This window comes from Zootoca vivipara, chromosome 2 (genome assembly GCF_963506605.1).
Source record: "Zootoca vivipara chromosome 2, rZooViv1.1, whole genome shotgun sequence".
In the NCBI taxonomy this organism is placed as follows: domain Eukaryota; kingdom Metazoa; phylum Chordata; class Lepidosauria; order Squamata; family Lacertidae; genus Zootoca; species Zootoca vivipara.
Genome location: NC_083277.1, coordinates 3,666,822 through 3,687,270, shown reverse-complemented (window position 1 = coordinate 3,687,270; position 20,449 = coordinate 3,666,822). Strand labels below are relative to the sequence as shown.

Here is a 20,449-nt window from a genome sequence, read left to right as displayed (position 1 = left end):
TTATTATTATTATTACAGGTAGGTAGCCGTGTTGGTCTGAGTCGAAACAAAATTAAAAAATTCCTTCAGTAGCACCTGATATCTGGTATCGGGTATCTGATGAACTGTGCATGCACACGAAAGCTCATACCAAAATAAAAACTTAGTTGGTCTTTAAGGTGCTACTGAAGGACATTTATTATTATTATTGTTATTGTTATTGTTATTTGGCGCTGAATTGACTTCAAAGCAATCCATTAGAATCTATTGCACCCTAACCGGATGCCCCTCTCTGGAATTTTATAATAAATTCCATTTTTCGTTTTCTTTTTACAAATAACACACTAACATTCACCCAAATATAATATACACATTTAATGTTGACTTTCCTCTCTCCCCCCCCTTCCACGGTTATTATTTATTATTTATTATTTATTATTTATTATTTATAACCCGCCCATCTGGCTGGGTTTCCCTGGCCATTCTGGGCGGCTTCCAACAAATATAAAAATACATTAAAATATCACAGATTAAAAACTTCCCTAAACAGGGCTGCCTTTAGGTGTTTTCTAAATGTCAGGTAGTTCTTCTCCCTGACCTCTGATGGGAGGGCGTTCATAATGCTAATTTCTTTTCTATTACATATTATGATTACCCCCTTCCCTTTTTCTTCTTTTTATATCCAGATATTTCTTCCTGCATAATTTTTTGTCTACAGTATCTTTGTGTTGCGTGGGCATATTCTCTTCTAGGGCACATGACCTGGGGGGAGGGGCTACAGTGGAAAGGAAGGAAGGCTGGAGGAAGGGAGTTTGTGGCTGGGGAAACCCTGCCAGATGCCTGGGGTAATAATAATAATAATTGTTGTTATTGTGGTGTTTTTTAATTGAAGTCACTGGGAGCTTGTGGCCAGGGAGGCTGCAATACCAAAGCTCCCATCTAACAGTTATAAAAGTAGACACAAAAGGCATGACTCCAATCATGATGATGATGATGATGATGATGATGACGTTATTTATATCCCACCCATCTGGCTGGGTTTCCCCAGTCACTGAAGGTGGCAGGGTTTTCTTCCAAAGTGTGTTTCAAGAGGAAGGCCCCCCTCTTTCACCATGGAAACTGTGTGTGGTAAATCTACACACAAGGAGACTTGCTCTTCAACAGCTAAACCTCTGGGGCAGGAAAATGCTTGCAGCGTCTCTGAAGCTCCTTTTTCTTCTTCTTCCGTCTCAGGAACCAGCGGCTTCTTTTCACTTCTGAGCTCCCTAGGAAGTTTGAAAGAGTCTGATCCTGCAAACCTAGCGAGGATGGAAGGGGGAAGATGGACGGTTGACTTGGTCAGGCTGCCTCCTGCATCCCTCCCCAAAACAGTTGAGCATTCCCTCCCAGGGCCCTCAGAGAGATCTGGTGAGTTTCAGGGGAAAAGAGATGGGGGCGGGCATGGATAGAGACGGGGGGGGGGGCACATTGGCAAGGTGTTGGACAAACCTGTCCCAGGGATCTTTACAAGGTGGCAACATTTTAAGGTACTAATTCTTATGTGTTATATAATAAAATAAAGGCATTTTTCATTTATTTAGTCCATTCCCAGTTCTTTATGTTCTCTTTTATAGGAGAATTATGCAAGGACTGTGCCAGCCCTCATATAGTGGTACAGTGGTGCCTCGCTAGACGAAATTAATTCGTTCCACGGGTCAATTCATGAAATGAAATTTTCGTCTAGGGAGTCCCGGTTTCCCATAGGAATGCATTGAAACTTAATGTGTTCCTATGGGCTCCAGGGGACTGGCGGTGGGGAAGGCAGGCAAGCAGGCAGGCGCTTGCTCTCTTGCCTGCCTGCCTTCCCCACAGCCTGTCGCACGAAGATCGGCGGGCGCTGCTTGCGGGGCTTGTCAACCCCAGCAAACAGCGCCCCCTGATCTTCGGCTCTGTCCCCCGATGCGCTACGGCTCGGGGAAGCAGGCAGGGAGACGGCAACAGCCCGCAGCTTCCCGGGCTGTTGCCATCTCCCTGCCTGCTTCCCGGAGCTGAAGCGCCCGGGCAAGCCCAACACAGCAGGGATCATAGGGGGCTTGAGAAGCCCCCTACGATGCCCCGTTGTGTGTCGGGCCGGATGGGTGGGAAGACAGGAAAGATCCTGCGCTTCCCTCCCATCCCGCCCGACACACAGTGGGAATCGTAGAGGGCTTCTCAAGCCTTCTACGATCCCCGCTGTGTGACAGGCAGGATGGGAGGGAAAGACAGGAAAGATCCTGCGTTTCCCCCCCATTCCGCCCGAAACACAGCGGGGCAGAGACCAGCGGAACACAAAGGGGAACCAGCTGCAGCAGGGAAAGAAGGCAAAGGAAGATCAGCTGAGAGGCCTTCTTTCCTTGCTACAGCTGGTTCCCCTTTCGCTAGATGAATGCCCTGATTTTCTGATCGGAGGTTTTTATGGCCACGCTTCGCAAGACGAAGTGGTGCCCATAGAAAACTTCGTCGTATAGCGAGGCAACCTCCGATCAGAAAATCCTTTCGTTAAGCGGAATTTTCGTCTAGCAGGGCATTCATCTAGCGAGGCACCACTGTATCCAGTTTCGACAGAATCCTATTAGAACCCTGTTCTTTTCCAATCTGGGTTTTTTCCTTGCACACTTTATATCCAGCTTCTCCTTAATAATTTAACAATCTACGCATTGTTCATATTCTTTGGCATGTCATCCGCATATTGCACCAGGTGATTTCAGGGTGCTGGGCTTTCCATCTCTCTAAGTTCCTTTGCAACTGTCCTCCAAAAAGTGTAGGTGATGCCATAAAACCATAAAGGTCATCCAGTCCAACCCCCTTTACAATGCAGGGGATGCTAATCAAACATACATATCAATGCTTCTATAGTGGCACCCCTGATTTGGAGTTTTACCATGGGGTCCCCTTCGTATTTTTCCAGGAGGTGCTGGACCCCTGATTCCCCTAATCCTGGAGGGCATCAGCCCTCATAGCTCCTTATCTTTTCCTCTCTTGCTCCTGTTCCTATTCCTCTCCAATCTGCCACATCCTCTAACCTTTTACTCTTAGGATTTTGAAGTGTCAGGCATAGCTGTAGTGGCTTTAGCCCAAACGTAGCAGAGTTTTCCTGCACAGCGCAGAAGCTAGTTGAGGTAGAAATGACTAGTCGGCTAGACGCAGAATAACTATTTACAGGATTTATTAAAAGAAAATAAAACCAGCAGAGTTTCTGCATACAAAGCAAAGCAAAATAAATCCTCTCTGTCTCTCTCTCTCCAACCATACGCAGCACTCCTACTCCTAACACCCACAAGAAACAACTGTGCTAGCATTCCTAGCTAACAGAGTTCAGTGCTGGTCATCAACCAATCAGAGAGTTGTTGCCAGGCCAGGCAGGCCATGGCTTTCTGCCAAGAGTAAATTGACACTGCCTTGAGTTAATTGTGTGAAGTAAGAACCTGTAGGTTTCCCATGAGAACCAATTATCAGAAACCGAACATTTACACCATTCCCTTTTCCAATCTCCTGTCTGCTTGCAATAGGCGCAAACATTCCTTTCCCCCAGTCTTGTCCATCTCACTTCCTTGAGCCTCTTTTACTACAGCTGCCATCATCTTGTCTTGGCGTTTCTCTTCCTTTTTACTTTCCTCTTTTCAAAACAGCTACTTCTCACATCCGTCCTTAAACTCACAACGTAAGACAAACTGACTTCCTGCAGGCTTTCTATTCTAGTCTTCCTTCTTTCAATCGTACAACCATTTTCTTACAATACACCAGTTCTGACCTCTAACATTCCCTTGACTCTTAAACCCTACTTGGAGACTTGGAGAGACAGGTGCCTTTTAGGTCTCCTTATTGCAGTTTTAACCTATACTCTCCCACACAGGTAAATATTCAATGTTCCGCGTCCAGAGTGTACTTACAGCTAGTTCCTCTGTGTCCAGAGTCCCTAGTCCAGAACTGATCGGTGCAGAGCATGGGTAGGCAAACTAAGGCCCGGGGGCCACATCCCGCCCATTCTCCTTCTAAATCCGGCCCGTGGATGGTCCGGAAATCAGTGCGTTTTTACATGAGCAGAATGTGTGCTTTTATTTAAAATGCATCTCTGGGTTTATTTGTGGGGCATAGGAATTCGTTCATTTTTCTTTTTTCAAAATATAGTCTGCTACCCCCCACGGCAAGGTCTAAGGGACAGGGGACTGGCCCCCTGCTGAAAAAGTTTGCTGACCCCTGGTGTAGGTGTCCCCTTAAGTCGGTGGCCTTTCTGAGGTCCCAGCAGTGACGGAACTCTGTCAGATCAGTCAATTGACTCATTTTAAGTGTCTCCAGCAATTAAACTCAGGTTGTCAAACATTCTTGTGCATAGATAAACAGTTCTGCGAAGTGGCCCCTCCTTTGGGCTGTTTGTGATATTCTTTGCTCACAGAACCTTAAGGCAGGCATGGTCATTTTTACTATTCCTTCCTTAAGAATAAAATTCATTTGTATTCATTTCTTCCACATTGGGGGAGGACCTAGCAGCCAGCAGAGTGGCTGGGGAAACCCTGCCAGATGGGCGGGGGGATAATAATATGTGTTATTATTGTGGTTTTTTTTATTGAAATCACTGGGAGCTTGTGGCCAGGGAGACTGCAGTGCCAAAACTCCCATCTAACAGAGGTAAAAGTAGATGCAATAGGCATGACTCTAGTCATGAGGATGATGTTATTTATATCCCACCCATCTGGCTGAGTTTCCCCAGTCACTCTATGTGGCAGGGCTTTCTTGCAAAGTGTGTTTCAAGAGGAAGGTCCCCCTCTTTCACCATGGAAACTGTGTGTGGTAACTCCACACACAGGGAGACTTAGCCTTCAAGAGCTAAACCTCTGGGGCAGGAAAACGCTTGCAGGGTCTCTTAGGCTCCCTTTGCTTCTTCCTCCCTCCCAGGATCCTGCAGCTTGCTTTGGCTTCTGAGCGCCTCACGAAGGATGGAAGAGGCTGATCCTGCAAACCTGGCGAGGATGCAAGGGGGAAGATGGACGGTTGACTTAGTCAGGCTGCCTCCTGCATCCCTCCCCAAAACAGTTGAGCATTCCCTCCCAGGACCCTCAGAGAGATCTGGTGAGTTTCAGGGGATAAGAGATGGGGGCAGGGGGTGGATAGAGACCGGGGGGGGGGACACATTGGCAAGGGGAGAAGATGGAGAGGAGAGAAAAGGCAGGAAGCAGGAAGCAGGGAGGCCTTCTCCCATGCTCCTCTTTGTTTCTGGAATCTGCTTTCATAGTGTAGCCAGAAACCTTTTTCATCTCCCAGGATTTCGATTTTACATGTTTCCACACTTTAGACATGATTAAATGATGATGATGATTACCTAAACTAATACAGAAATAGGGGTAAAGGGTCTTATGGAAATGCTTCCAGTAATTATAGATTATTTATTTATTTGAAGCACCTCTACCACTTTTATTTTTTCTAGACAATTATAATTATTTAATTTTTATATCGCCCCTCATACAAAGTTGTTCCTTGAAACCCTAAAAGCATTTCCACCCTTTGCTCCAAAGCAGATAATCAACAGAACTCTGCAGAATGTGGAATGAGCTTCATTGCTGGTGGAGACCTTACAAACCATCGACAGACTTACACAGGGGGGGAACCATTTAAGCGTCCTGTGTGTGGAAAGAGCTTTAGTCAGAAGGTGAAACTTTCAAACCTTCAACGAAGTCACACGGGGGAAAGACTATTTAATCATGCAGGGGAAAAACAATATGAATGTGTGGAATGTGGGAAGTGCTTCAGGCAGAGTGGAAAGCTTACAAGACACCAGCGGATTCACACAGGAGAGAAACCATTTAAATGTATGGAGTGTGGAAAAAGTTTTAGTCGTAATGACATTCTTAAACTACACCAGCTAATTCATACAGGGGAAAAACCATTTAAATGTATGGAGTGTGGAAAGAGCTTTAATCAGAATGCACAACTCTATTCACATCATCAAACTCACACAGGGGAGAAACCTTTTAAATGTATAGAGTGTAAAAAGAGCTTCGGTGAAAAGGCAACACTTAGAAAACATCAACTAATTCACACAGGGGAAAAGCCATTTACTTGTATGGAGTGTGGAAAGAGATTCCGTCATAGCAATTCACTTCGAATACATCAACGGACTCACACAGGGGAGAAACCATTTGAATGTCTAAAGTGTGGAAAGTGGTTCAGCCAAAAGACACACCTCACTTCACATCAGCGAACTCACACGGGGGAGAAACCATTTGAATGTCTAAAGTGTGGAAAGTGGTTCAGCCGAAAGACAACCCTCACTAGACATCAGCGAACTCACACGGGGGAGAAACCATTTAAATGTTTGGAATGTGGAAAGACTTCCAGTGATAGTCGAACACATGCAGAACACCAACGAATTCACACAGGGGAGAAACCACTTAAATGTATGGAGTGTGGAAAGAGTTTCCGTCAGAGTTCAAACCTTACAACACACCTGCAAACTCACACAGCGGTTAAACCGTTTAAATGCTTGGAGTGTGGAAAGAGTTTCCGTCAGAGTTCAAACCTCACTTCACATCAGCGAACTCACACAGGTGTAGAAACCATTTAAATGCATGCAGTGTGGGAAGAGGTTCAGTCATAGTGGAGGCCTTAGAACACACCGGCAAACTCACACTGGGGTGAAACACTTTAAATGCTTGGAGTGTGGAAAGAGCTACAGCCGACGTGATGAACTTAGTAAACACCAGAGAACTCACACAGGAGAATCCATTTAAATGTATGGCGTGTGGAAAGTTTCCGTCAGAGTATACACCTTGTGATGTAAGCAGGTGTAGGCCTATAGGTGTGAGCCTATGCTTTTCAGGTACAAAACTGCGAGAAATGAGCCATGTATAATTGCTTTCCTAATCTTCTCTGTCTTTTTGGCCTACTAGAGAGATGATGAGAGGCGCTGTTTTCTGCCAGTTAGTTTCCTTGTTTACATACAAGCCACCTGGTATAGGAATCTATGCTCATATGCCTTTCTGTCCAGCATGTTTTGTTCCTACATTTGGCAGAACGCCTGGATTTTGATAAGAAAAGGAATGTTCTTATGGCGAAAGAACTAGGCTCTGGGTCATGATAGACTAGATGGCCCTTGTGGTCTCTTCCAACTCTATGATTCTATGTTTCTAATCTGATCTCATTTTTTGACAGCATTACAAGCCTGGTAGATGAAGGGAATGCTGTGGATATAGCCTATCTTGATTTCAGCAAGGCCTTTGACAAGGTGCCCCATGATATTCTTGTAAAGAAGCTGGTAAAATGCGGGCTAGACAATGCTACCATTCAGTGGAGTTATTCAGTGGATTTGTAACTGGCTGACTTATCGAACCCAAAGGGTGCTCATCAATGGCTCCTCTTCATCCTGGAGAGAAGTGACTAGTGGTGTGCCACAGGGTTCTGTCTTGGGCCCAGTCTTATTCAACATCTTTATCAATGACTTGGATGATGGGCTTGAGGGCATCCTGAGCAAGTTTGCAGATGACACCAAATTGGGAGGGGTGGCTAATACCCCAGAGGACAGGATTGCACTTCAAAATGACCTTAACCGATTAGACAGTCAACAGTGTGATGCAGCAGCTAAAAAAGCCAATGCAATTCTGGGCTGCATCAATAGGAGTATAGCACCTAGATCAAGGGAAGTAATAGTACCACTGTATTCTGCTCTGGTCAGACCTCACCTGGAGTACTGTGTCCAGTTCTGGGCACCTCAGTTCAAGAGACCAGAAGGGCCATCCAGTCCAACCCCCTGCCAAGCAGGAAACACCACCAAAGCATTCCTGACATATGCCTGTCAAGCGTCTGCTTAAAGACCTCCAAAGAAGGAGACTTCACCACACTCCTTGGCAGCAAATTCCACTGTCAAACAGCTCTTACTGTCAGGAACCGACAGAAGTCCCTACTGGCATTAATGAGCAACTCTCAGCCCTTTGAATAAAGCTCTCCAAAAACCAACAGGTACTATTATAAGCGCTTATGCACCAACACTGGATGCTGATGAAGACATTAAAGAATTTTTTTACTAAATACTGACAACTGGGAAACACTGGCCTGCGAGCGCTCCAGTTGGAGAACAGCCTTTACCAGAGGTGTTGTGGACTTTGAAGACACTCGATCTCAGAACGCATGGGAGAAACGTGCTAAGAGGAAAGAATGCTTGGCAAATCCACACCATGATCAACTCCTGCTCGGAAACCAATGTCCTCACTGTGGAAGGATGTGTGGATCCAGAATTGGCCTCCACAGTCACCTACGGCCTCATTGTTAAAACCATATTTTTGGAAGACAATCTTACTTGGCTACGAGTGATTGCCAAAGAAGAAGAAGAAACTATAGAAACTATATAGAATTTTACTTGCCCCAAAATGGAAAGAAGTCCCAGCAAAGGAAGAATGGATACAAAAACTTATGGAATACTAGCTGTACCCGACCACGCGCTGCTGTGGCTCAGTCATGGGCCTCCTCCGCTCAGCGTCCCTGTTCCCCACCCCAGCTGCATGATGTTGCGACACCCCTGTGTCTGTTCTCCCGCCATGTGATGTCCTCTCCCCCCGCGTGATGACACCCACCACCCCAAGCGCACTTTCTCTCCCCCTCGCAAAAAAGACTCCCCCACCCACGCGTGTTCTGGCAAATCCCTCTCACCGCTTTATTCAGTTGGCTCTCTTCCTTAAGGGCAGATGTTTAGTTTCCGCTGGAGGTATTTTTGTCTGCTGGGTTTTTTTTTTTTTTTGCTCCTCAGTGTTAGCACAGAGTTTTGGCCAGCTGCGTGTTTACTTTCATTGGATAATGGAGCACGTGGACAGTCATTATCTTGACTCATCTCTCCTTTGTTTTACTATAGTGTCTGTTCCTTTGACGTCCACCAGAGGGAGCTATTTTCTTTACGTCCAACATAGGGAGTAAAATCATGTTTTTACCTGTGACAGGAGTAACAGCTATATAATCTAAGTGTATGCAAACACACGCATATTGGACCGGAACATTGTGTCAAGATTTCACGTCAATCGGTCAAGTGGTTTAGGAGATTTCGGGACGGGCACCGACGGACACTTACATTTTTATTTATATAGATGCAGAAATGGTGAAACTTAACAGAATAAGAAATCAAGAAAACAACTTTTTAAAAAAGAATGGAAATGGTTTATTGACTATTTACAGATAAACTGTAAACAGATACAGTAAGAACATTCATAGGATTATTGTAATAACCTGCAGTATTATAAGTGTATATTTGTAAGGTGGATGAATAAATGAGCAATTTAAGACAGTTTGGATATGCAGAAGATATGAAAAATAAATTTAAGGAACAGCGGAAAGAGAGGGAGGAAAGTCAAGTTTTGAAATCTTAAGATGATTGTAAATTTGATGAAATGTATAAATCTGAAAAGCATAAATAATTTAAAAACAAAACCTCCATGGTTGGTTGGTTCCTCCAACTATGGCAGAGGAGTGTTGGGCTGCGCTGGGGGCGCCTGCAGACAGTGCCTGCTTTGTGCCCCCTCAAAAATCTTCCCCGGGGCCACTGCCCTGCTGGCATCACCCCCCTGCTACACCCCTGTCACAGGTTGGTTGTGGGAATAAGATGGAGAGGGGGGAGAAGAAGTGTGTACATTGCCCCGAGCTGCTTGTAGGAAAGGCAGGTTGCCAATGTAAAAACAATGCAACTAATGAAGAAAATATTGTGGGGGTCCAGGTAATCTCCGTCCTGCATAATTGATCACATGACGCAGTGCACACACCCCATTTGAATGGCAATGCCCATCAAATTGAGGGGAAGGACCCGGCCCTCTCAAATATTTTATTGGGGGTGGGAATGAAGCCCCCACGGCTCCTAGGAGGTGGCTCCTGCTGTGCAACATATTAAACCAGGGGTCAGCAAACTTTTTTAGCAGGGGGCCGGTCCACTGTCCCTCAAACCTTGTGGGCGGGCCGGACTATATTTTGGGGGGAAAATATGAACAAATAATCCCTATGCCCCACAAATAACCCAGAGATGCATTTTAAATAAAAGCACACATTCTGCTCATGTAAAAATATGCTGATTCCCGGATTGTCCGCGGGGTGGATTGAGAAGGCGATTGGGCCGCATCCGGCCCCCGGGCCTTAGTTTGGGTCCCCTGTATTAAAGCCACCAAAGCAGAGAGAAGGCGGCAGTCATTTACACCCGCCAGGGATAGGAAGAATGAACCTAAGCCTTTCTAAGGAAGGAGCTCCCCTTCATGGATCAATGCCTTGTCGTGGCGAAGGGGCTTGAATAACTCGGAGAAGCTATGAGCTATGCCATGCAGGGCCACCCAAGATGGACAGGTCATAGTGGAGAGTTTTGACTAAACGTGATCCACCTGGAGAAGGAACTGGCAAGCCACTCCAGTATCCCTGCCAAGAAAATTCCATGGACAAAGACAACAGGCATATAAAAGTTATGACGCTGGAAGATGAGCCCCTCAGTTCGGAAGGCGTCCAACATGCTACTGAGGAAGAGCGGAGGACAAGTACAAGTAGATTCAGAGCTGATGAAGCGGCTGGGCCAAAGCCGAAAGGACGCTCAGTTGCGGATATGCCTGGAAGCGAAAGGAAAGTCCGATGCTGTAAAGAAAAATATTGCATAGGAACCTGGAATGTAAGAACCATGGATGGAGGTAAGCTGGATGTGGTCAAAAATGAGATGACAAGAATAAATATCGACATCCTGGGCATCAGTGAACTAAAATGGAAGGGAATGGGCGAATTCAGTTCGGATGACTATCATATCTACTACTGTGGGCAAGAATCCCATAGAAGAAATGGAGTGGCCCTCGTAGTCAACAAAAGAGTGGCAAAAGCTGTAATGGGATGCAATCTCAAAAATGACAGAATGATCTCGATACGAATCCAAGGCAGACCTTTTAACATCACAGTAATCCAAGTTTATGCACCAACTACCGGTGCTGAAGAAAGTGAAATTGACCAATTCTATGAAGACCTACAACACCTTCTAGAAATGACACCAAAGAAGGATGTTCTTCTCATTACAGGGGATTGGAATGCTAAAGTAGGGAATCAAGAGATAAAAGGAATAACTGGCAAGTTTGGCCTTGGAGTTCAAAATGAAGCAGGGCAAAGGCTAATAGAGTTCTGTCAAGAGAACAAGCTGGTCATCACAAACACTCTCTTCCAACAACACAAGAGACGACTCTACACATGGATATCACCAAATGGGCAGCATCGAAATCAGATTGATTATATTCTCTGCAGCCAAAGATGGAGAAGCTCTATACAGTCAGCAAAAACAAGACCTGGAGCTGACTGTAACTCAGATCATCAGCTTCTTATAGCAAAATTCCAGCTTAAACTGAAGAAATTAGGAAAAACCACTGGGCCAGTAAGATACAATCTGAATCAAATCCCTTATGAATACACAGTGGAAGTGAGGAACAGGTTTAAGGATTTAGATTTGGTGGACAGAGTGCCTGAAGAACTATGGATGGAGGCTCGTAACATTATACAGGAGGCAGCAACGAAAACCATCCCAAGGAAAAGGAAATGCAAGAAAGCAAAATGGCTGTCCAACGAGGCCTTACAAATAGCGGAGGAGAGGAGGCAAGCAAAATGCAAGGGAGATAGGGAAAGATACAGGAAACTGAATGCAGATTTCCAAAAAGCAGCAAGGAGAGACAAGAGGGTCTTCTTAAATGAGCAATGCAAAGAAATAGAGGAAAACAATAGAATGGGGAAAACCAGAGATCTGTTCAAGAAAATTGGAGATATGAAAGGAACATTTCGTACAAAGATTACCATAATCAAGGACAAAAGTGGTAAGGACCTAACAGAAGCAGAAGACATCAAGAAGAGGTGGCAAGAATACACAGAGGAATTATACCAGAAAGATATGGAGGTCTCGTACACCCCAGGTAGTGTGGTTGCTGACCTTGAGCCAGACATCTTGGAGAGTGAAGTCAAATGGGCCTTAGAAAGCACTGCTAATAACAAGGCCAGTGGAAGTGATGATATTCCAGCTGAACTATTTAAAATTTTAAAAGATGATGCTGTTAAGGTGCTACACCCAATATGCCAGCAAGTTTGGAAAACTCAGCAATGGCCAGAGGATTGGAGAAGATCAGTCTACATCCCAATTCCAAAGAAGGGCAGTGCCAAAGAATGCTCCAACTACCGCACAATTGCGCTCATTTCACACGCTAGCAAGGTTATGCTCAAAATTCTACAAGGCAGGCTTAGGCAGTATGCGGACCGAGAACTCCCAGAAGTGCAAGCTGGATTTCGAAAGGGCAGAGGAACCAGAGACCAAATAGCAAACATGCGCTGGATTATGGAGAAAGCTAGAGAGTTCCAGAAAAACGTCTACTTCTGCTTCATTGACTATGCAAAAGCCTTTGACTGTGTCGACCACAGCAAACTATGGCAAGTTCTTAAAGAAATGGGAGTGCCTGATCACCTCATCTGTCTCCTGAGAAATCTCTACGTGGGACAAGAAGCTACAGTTAGAACTGGATATGGAACAACTGATTGGTTCAAAATTGGGAAAGGAGTACGACAAGGTTGTATATTGTCTCCCTGCTTATTTAACTTATATGCAGAATTCATCATGCGAAAGGCTGGACTAGATGAATCCCAAGCCGGAATTAAGATTGCTGGAAGAAATATCAACCACCTCAGATATGCAGATGACACAATCCTTGGAAGTGAGAGCTGGACCATAAAGAAGGCTGATCGCCGAAGAATTGATGCTTTTGAATTATGGTGCTGGAGGAGACTCTTGAGAGTCCCATGGACTGCTAGAAGATCAAACCTATCCATTCTTAAGGAAATCAGCCCTGAGTGCTCCCTGGAAGGACAGATCGTGAAGCTGAGGCTCCAATACTTTGGCCACCTCATGAGAAGAGAAGAATCCTTGGAAAAGACCCTGATGTTGGGAAAGATTGAGGGCACTAGGAGAAGGGGACGACAGAGGACAAGATGGTTGGACAGTGTTCTCGAAGCTACGAACATGAGTTTGACCAAACTGCGGAAGGCAGTGCAAGACAGGAGTGCCTGGCGTGCTCTGGTCCATGGGGTCACGAAGAGTCGGACACGACTAAACGACTAAACAACAACAAAGGTCTCCACCAGCAATGAAGCTCATTCCACATTCTGCAGAGTTCTGTTGATTATCTGTTGATTCTGTTGATTATCTGCTTTGGAGCAAAGGGGGGAAATGCTTTTAGGGTTTCAAGGAACAACTTTGTATGAGGGGCGATATATACATTACATAATTATAATTGTCTAGAAAAAATAAAAGCGGTAGAGGTGCTTCAAATAAATAAATAATCTATAATTACTGGAAGCATTTTCATAACACCCTTTACCCCTATTTCTGTATTAGTTTAGGTCATCATCATCATCATCATCAAATCATGTAGTTGGGGGGGGGGGTGGAAACATGTAAAATTGAAATCCTGTGAGATGAAAAAGGTTTCTGGCTACACTATGAAAGCAGATTCCAGAAACAAAGAGGAGCATGGGAGAAGGCCTCCCTGCTTCCTTCTTCCTGCATTTTCTCTCCTCTCCATCTTCACCCCTTGCCAATGTGTTTTCCCCCTCCTGTCTCTATCCACCCCCTACCCCCATCTCTTTCCCCCTGAAACTCACCAGATCTCTCTGAGGGTCCTGGGAGGGAATCCTCAACTGTTTTGGGGAGGGATGCAGGAGGCAGCCTGACCAAGTCAACTGTCCATCTTCCCCCTTCCATCCTCGCCAGGTTTGCAGAATCAACCTCTTCCACCCTTCGTGAGGCGCTCACATGCCAAAGCAAGCTGCAGGGTCCTGGGAGGGAGGAATAAACAAAAGGAGCTTCAGAGACCCTGCAAGTGTTTTCCTGCCCCAGAGGTTTAGCTGTTGAAGAGCAAGTCTCCCTGTGTGTGGAGTTACCACACACAGTTTCCATGGTGAAAGAGGGGGACCTTCCTCTTGAAACACACTTTGCAATAAAACCCTGCCACCTAGTGTGACTGGGGAAACCCAGCCAGATGGGTGGGATATAAATAACATCATCACCATGACTAGAGTCATGCATTTTGCATCTACTTATATCTCTGTTAGATGGGAGTTTTGGCACTGCAGCCACCCTGGCCACAAGCTCCCAGTGACTTCAAAACAACAACAACAACAACAACAACAACACAGCAATAACAATAATTATTATTATCCCCCGCCCATCTGGCAGGGTTTCCCCAGCCACTCTGCTGGCTGCTAGGTCCTCCCCCAATGTGGAAGAAATGAATAAAGATGAATTTTATTCTTAAGGAAGGAATAGTAAAAATGACCATGCCTGCCTTAAGGTTCTGTGAGCAAAGAATATCACAAACAGCCCAATGGCGGGGCCCCTTTGCAGAACTGTTTATCAACGCACAAGAATGATTTACAACCTGAGTTTAATTGCTGGAGACCCTTAAAATGAGTCAATTGACGCCCTCTGGGTAAAGATTCCTTGGGACAAAATTTGTCCAACAATTTTGGCAGAGCATGCAGGCAGGTAAACCCAGATCGCCAACCTCACCTGGCGAAGCCCGGATGACACCTTTAGCGCATGACCGGTCCGACGGAGTTCCGTCGCTGCTGGGACCTCAAAAGGGGACACCTGTGAGACTCTACACCAGGGGTCAGCAAACTTTTTCAGCAAGGGGCCAGTCCACTGTCTGGGGGGAGGGGAGCGGACTATATTTTGAAAAAAGAAAAAATGAACGGATTCCTACGCCCAACAAATAACCCAGAGATGCATTTTAAATAAAAGCACACATTCTACTCATGTAAAAACACGCTGATTCCCAGACCATCCATGGGCCGATTTAGAAGGCGAATGGGCCGGATGTGGCCCCTGGGCCTTAGTTTGCCTACCCATGCTCTACACTGATCAGTTCTGGACTAGGGACTCTGGATGTGGAGGTGTTGGCTGTAAGTACACTCTGGACACGCGGAACAGAAACAACAAATTAAAAAGGTCTCAGAGCAGGGGAGGACAGTTCAAGATACTTGACCACTGCTGGGGAGCAGGGATTGACCGAGAAGGGTAGAAGAGTTTAGATTTGATATCCCGCATTATCACTACCCGAATGAAGTCTCAAAGCGGCGAACAATCTCCTTTCCCTTCCTCCCCCACAACAAACACTCTGTGAGGTGAGTGGGGCTGAGAGACTTCAAAGAAGTGTGACTAGCCCAAGGTCACCCAGCAGCTGCATGTGGAGGAGTGGAGACGCGAACCCGGTTCCCCAGATTACGAGTCTACCGCTCTTAACCACTGCACCACACTGGTGAGGTTCAATCCAAGAACCCCGAAGGTTCATCCCACTGAAGGCAGTAACTGAGTGAGAACTGTCCTTAGCCACCTGTCCTGAACACAATCTGCGGATCCGGATCAAAGGACGGAAATTATGGTATTAAAATGACCTCGAATTGTTTTGACTTTGCATTGTAAAGGAGAATGGATTCACAGTTCTAACTTATGAGACTGGCCATCTCTGGAGTCTGTGATCCAATTTTAATTCACAAGGGAAATAAAAAGGAGACCTTGAAAGGGGATCGATTCCCATGAAGAGATTGTGGCAGGATGTGATGTGGAAAGTGGTGAGAATAGTCAAGGGAATGTTAGAGGTCAGAACTGGTGTATTGTAACAAAATGGTTGTACGATTGTAAGAAGGAAGACTAGAATAGAAAGCCTGCAGGAAGTCAGTTTGTCTTTCATTGTGAGTTTAAGGACGGATGTGAGAAGGAGCTGTTTTGAAAAGAGGAAAGTAAAAAGGCAGAGAAGCGCCAAGACAAGATGATGGCAGCAAGAGGCTCAAGGCAGTGAGATGGACAAGACTGGGGGAAAGGAATGTTTGCGCCTATTGCAAGCAGACAGGAGATTGGAAAAGCGAATGTTGTAAATGTTCGGTTTCTGATATTTGGTTCTCATGGGAAACTTACAGGTTCTTACTTCACACAATTAACTCAAGGCAGTGTCAATTTACTCTTGGCAGAAAGCCATGGTCTGCCTGGCCTGGCTACAACTCTCTGATTGGTTGATGACCAGCACTGAACTCTGTTATCTAGGAATGCTAGCACAGTTGTTTCTTGTGGGTGTTAGGAGTAGGAGTGCTGCGTATGGTTGGAGAGAGAGAGTAAGGATTTATTTTGCTTTGCGTTGTATGCAGAAACTCTGCTAGTTTCATTTTCTTTTAATACATCCTGTAAATAGTTATTCTGCGTCTAGCCGACTAGTCATCTCCATCTCAACTAGCTTCTGCGCTGTGCAGGAAAACTCTGCTACGTTTGGGCTAAAGCCACTACAGCTATGCCTGACACTTCAAAACCCTAAGAGTAAAAGGTTAGAGGATGTGGCAGATTGGAGAGGAACAGGAGCAGGAGAGGAGAGGATAAGGAGCTATGAGGGCTGATGCCCTCCAGGATTAGGGTAATCAGGGGTCCAGCACCTCCTGGAAAAATACGAAGGGGACCCCAAGGTAAAACTCCAAATCAGGGGTGCCACTATAGAAGCATTGATATTGATATGTATGTTTGATTAACACCCCCTGCATTGTAAAGGGGGTTGGACTGGATGACCTTTATGGTTTTATGGCATCACCTACACTTTATGGAGGACAGCTGCAAAGGAACTTAGAGGGATGGAAAGCCCAGCACCCTGAAATCACCTGGTGCAATATGCGGATGACATGCCAAAGAATATGATCAATGCGTATATTGTTAAATAATTAAGGAGAAGCTGGATATAAAGTGTCTAAGGAAAAAACCCAGATTGGAAAAGAACAGGATTCTAACAGGATTCTGTCGAAACTGGATTCCACTATATGAGGGCTGGCGCAGTCCTTGTATATTCTCCTATAAAAGAGAACATAAAGAACTGGAAATGGACTAAATAAATGAAAAATGCCTTTATTTTATTATATAACACTTATAAGAATTAGTGCCTTAGAATTTTGCCACCTTGTAAAGATCCCTGGGACAAGTTTGTCCAACACCTTGCCAATGTGTCCCCCCCCAGCCCCATCCATCCCTGCCCCCATCTCTTTCCCCCTGAAACTCACCAGATTCTCTATCCACCCCCTACCCCCATCTCTTTCCCCCTGAAACTCACCAGATCTCTCTGAGGGTCCTGGGAGGGAATCCTCAACTGTTTTGGGGAGGGATACAGGAGGCAGCCTGACCAAGTCAACCGTCCATCTTCCCCCTTCCATCCTCGCTAGGTTTGCAGGATTGTTGTTGTTGTTGTTTAGTCGTTTAGTCGTGTCCGACTCTTCGTGACCCCATGGACCATAGCACGCCAGGCACTCCTGTCTTCCACTGCCTCCCGCAGTTTGGTCAAACTCATGTTGGTAGCTTCGAGAACACTGTCCAACCATCTTGTCCTCTGACGTCCCCTTCTCCTAGTGCCCTCAATCTTTCCCAACATCAGGGTCTTTTCCAAGGATTCTTCTCTTCTCATGAGGTGGCCAAAGTATTGGAGCCTCAGCTTCACGATCTGTCCTTCCAGGGAGCACTCAGGGCTGATTTCTTTAAGAATGGATAGGTTTGATCTTCTAGCAGTCCATGGGACTCTCAAGAGTCTCCTCCAGCACCATAATTCAAAAGCATCAATTCTTCGGCGATCAGCCTTCTTTATGGTCCAGCTCTCACTTCCATACATCACTACTGGGAAAACCATAGCTTTAACTATACGGACCTTTGTCGGCAAGGTGATGTCTCTGCTTTTTATGATGCTGTCTAGGTTTGTCATTGCTTTTCTCCCAAGAAGCAGGCGTCTTTTAATTTCGTGACTGCTGTCACCATCTGCAGTGATCAAGGAGCCCAAGAAGGTAAAATCTCTCACTGCCTCCATTTCTTCCCCTTCTATTTGCCAGGAGGTGATGGGACCAGTGGCCATGATCTTGGTTTTTTTGATGTTGAGCTTCAGACCATAATTTGCGCTCTCCTCTTTCACCCTCATTAAAAGGTTCTTTAATTCCTCCTCGCTTTCTGCCATCAAGGTTGTGTCATCTGCATATCTGAGGTTGTTGATATTTCTTCCGGCAATCTTAATTCCGGCTTGGGATTCATCTAGTCCAGCCTTTCGCATGATGAATTCTGCATATAAGTTAAATAAGCAGGGAGACAATATACAACCTTGTCGTACTCCTTTCCCAATTTTGAACCACTCAGTTGTTCCATATCCAGTTCTAACTGTAGCTTCTTGTCCCACGTAGAGATTTCTCAGGAGACAGATGAGGTGATCAGGCACTCCCATTTCTTTAAGAACTTGCCATAGTTTGCTGTGGTCGACACAGTCAAAGGCTTTTGCATAGTCAATGAAGCAGAAGTAGACGTTTTTCTGGAACTCTCTAGCTTTCTCCATAATCCAGCGCATGTTTGCTATTTGGTCTCTGGTTCCTCTGCCCTTTTGAAATCCAGCTTGCACTTCTGGGAGTTCTCGGTCCACATACTGCCTAAGCCTGCCTTGTAGAATTTTAAGCATAACCTTACTAGCGTGTGAAATGAGCGCAATTGTGCGGTAGTTGGAGCATTCTTTGGCACTGCCCTTCTTTGGAATTGGGATGTAGACTGATCTTCTCCAATCCTCTGGCCATTGCTGAGTTTTCCAAACTTGCTGGCATATTGGGTGTAGCACCTTAACAGCATCATCTTTTAAAATTTTAATTCGTATCTTTTAAAATTTTGGATTCGTATCGAGATCATTCTGTCATTTTTGAGATTGCATCCCATTACAGCTTTTGCCACTCTTTTGTTGACTATGAGGGCCACTCCATTTCTACTACAGGATTCTTGCCCACAGTAGTAGATACGATAGTCACCCGAACTGAATTCGCCCATTCCCTTCCATTTTAGTTCACTGATGCCCAGGATGTCTATATTTATTCTTGTCATCTCATTTTTGACCACATCCAGCTTACCTCCACTCATGGTTCTTACATTCCAGGTTCCTATGCAATATTTTTCTTTACAGCATCGGACTTTCCTTTCGCTTCCAGGCATATCCGCAACTGAGCGTCCTTTCGGCTTTGGCCCAGCCGCTTCATCAGCTCTGAATCTACTTGTACTTGTCCTCCGCTCTTCCTCAGTAGCATGTTGGACGCCTTCCGACCTGAGGGGCTCATCTTCCAGCGTCATAACTTTTATATGCCTGTTGTCTTTGTCCATGGAGTTTTCTTGGCAGGGATACTGGAGTGGCTTGCCAGTTCCTTCTCCAGGTGGATCACGTTTAGTCAAAACTCTCCACTATGACCTGTCCATCTTGGGTGGCCCTGCATGGCATAGCTCATAGCTTCTCTGAGTTATTCAAGCCCCTTCGCCACGACAAGGCATTGATCCATGAAGGGATTTGCAGGATTAGACTCTTTCAAACTTCCTAGGGAGCTCAGAAGCGAAAACAAGCTTCAGAGACCCTGCAAGCATTTTCCTGCCCCAGAGGTTTAGCTGTTGAAGAGCAAGTCTCCCTGTGTGTGGAGTTACCACACACAGTTTCCATGGTGAAAGAGGGGGGCCTTCCTCTTGAAACACACTTTGCAATAAAACCCTGTCACCTTCAGTGACTGGGGAAACCCAGCCAGATGGGTGGGATATAAATAATGTCGTCGTCGTCATCATCATCATCATTATGATTATGATTGGAGTCATGCCTTCTGTGTCTACTTTTATAACTGTTAGATGGGAGCTTTGGTATTGCAGCCTCCCTGGCCACAAGCTCCCAGTGACTTCAATTAAAAAACACCACAATAACAACAACAATTATTATTATTACCCCAGACATCTGGCAGGGTTTCCCCAGCCACAAACTCCCTTCCTCCAGCCTGCCTTCCTTTCCACTGTAGCCCCTCCCCCCAGGTCATGTGCCCTAGAAGAGAATATGCCCACGCACACAAAGAAAGACAAAAAAATCTACAGGAAGAAGTATCTGGATATAAAAAGGAGAAAAAGGGAAGGGAGTAATTATAATATGTAATAGAAAAGAAATTAGCATTATGAACGCCCTCCCATCAGAGATCAGGGAGAAGAACTACCTGACATTTAGAAAACACCTAAAGGCAGCCCTGTTTAGGGAAGTTTTTAATCTGTGATATTTTAATGTATTTTTATATTTGTTGGAAGCCGCCCAGAATGGCCAGGGAAACCCAGCCAGATGGGCGGGTTATAAATAATAAATAATAAATAATAACCGTGGAAGGGGGGGGAGAGAGGAAAGTCAACATTAAATGTGTATATTATATTTGGGTGAATGTTAGTGTGTTATTTGTAAAAAGAAAACGAAAAATGGAATTTATTATAAAATTCCAGAGAGGGGCATCCGGTTAGGGTGCAATAGATTCTAATGGATTGCTTTGAAGTCAATTCAGCGCCAAATAACAATAACAATAACAATAATAATAATAAATGTCCTTCAGTAGCACCTTAAAGACCAACTAAGTTTTTATTTTGGTATGAGCTTTCGTGTGC

The 20,449-nt window shown here is 45.2% G+C and overlaps 1 protein-coding gene across 1 annotated transcript; it reads left to right on the top strand.

Annotated features, from left to right (window-relative positions):
* Nucleotides 1-1,136: 1,136 nt before the first annotated feature.
* Nucleotides 1,137-6,556, top strand: LOC118081145 (gastrula zinc finger protein XlCGF52.1-like). The gene is made up of 3 exons (XM_035107375.2): nt 1,137-1,386; nt 4,891-5,064; nt 5,508-6,556. The coding sequence occupies exons 1-3, from the start codon at nt 1,287-1,289 to the stop codon at nt 6,554-6,556; spliced, it is 1,323 nt and encodes a 440-aa protein (XP_034963266.2). The 5' UTR covers nt 1,137-1,286.
* Nucleotides 6,557-20,449: the final 13,893 nt, after the last annotated feature.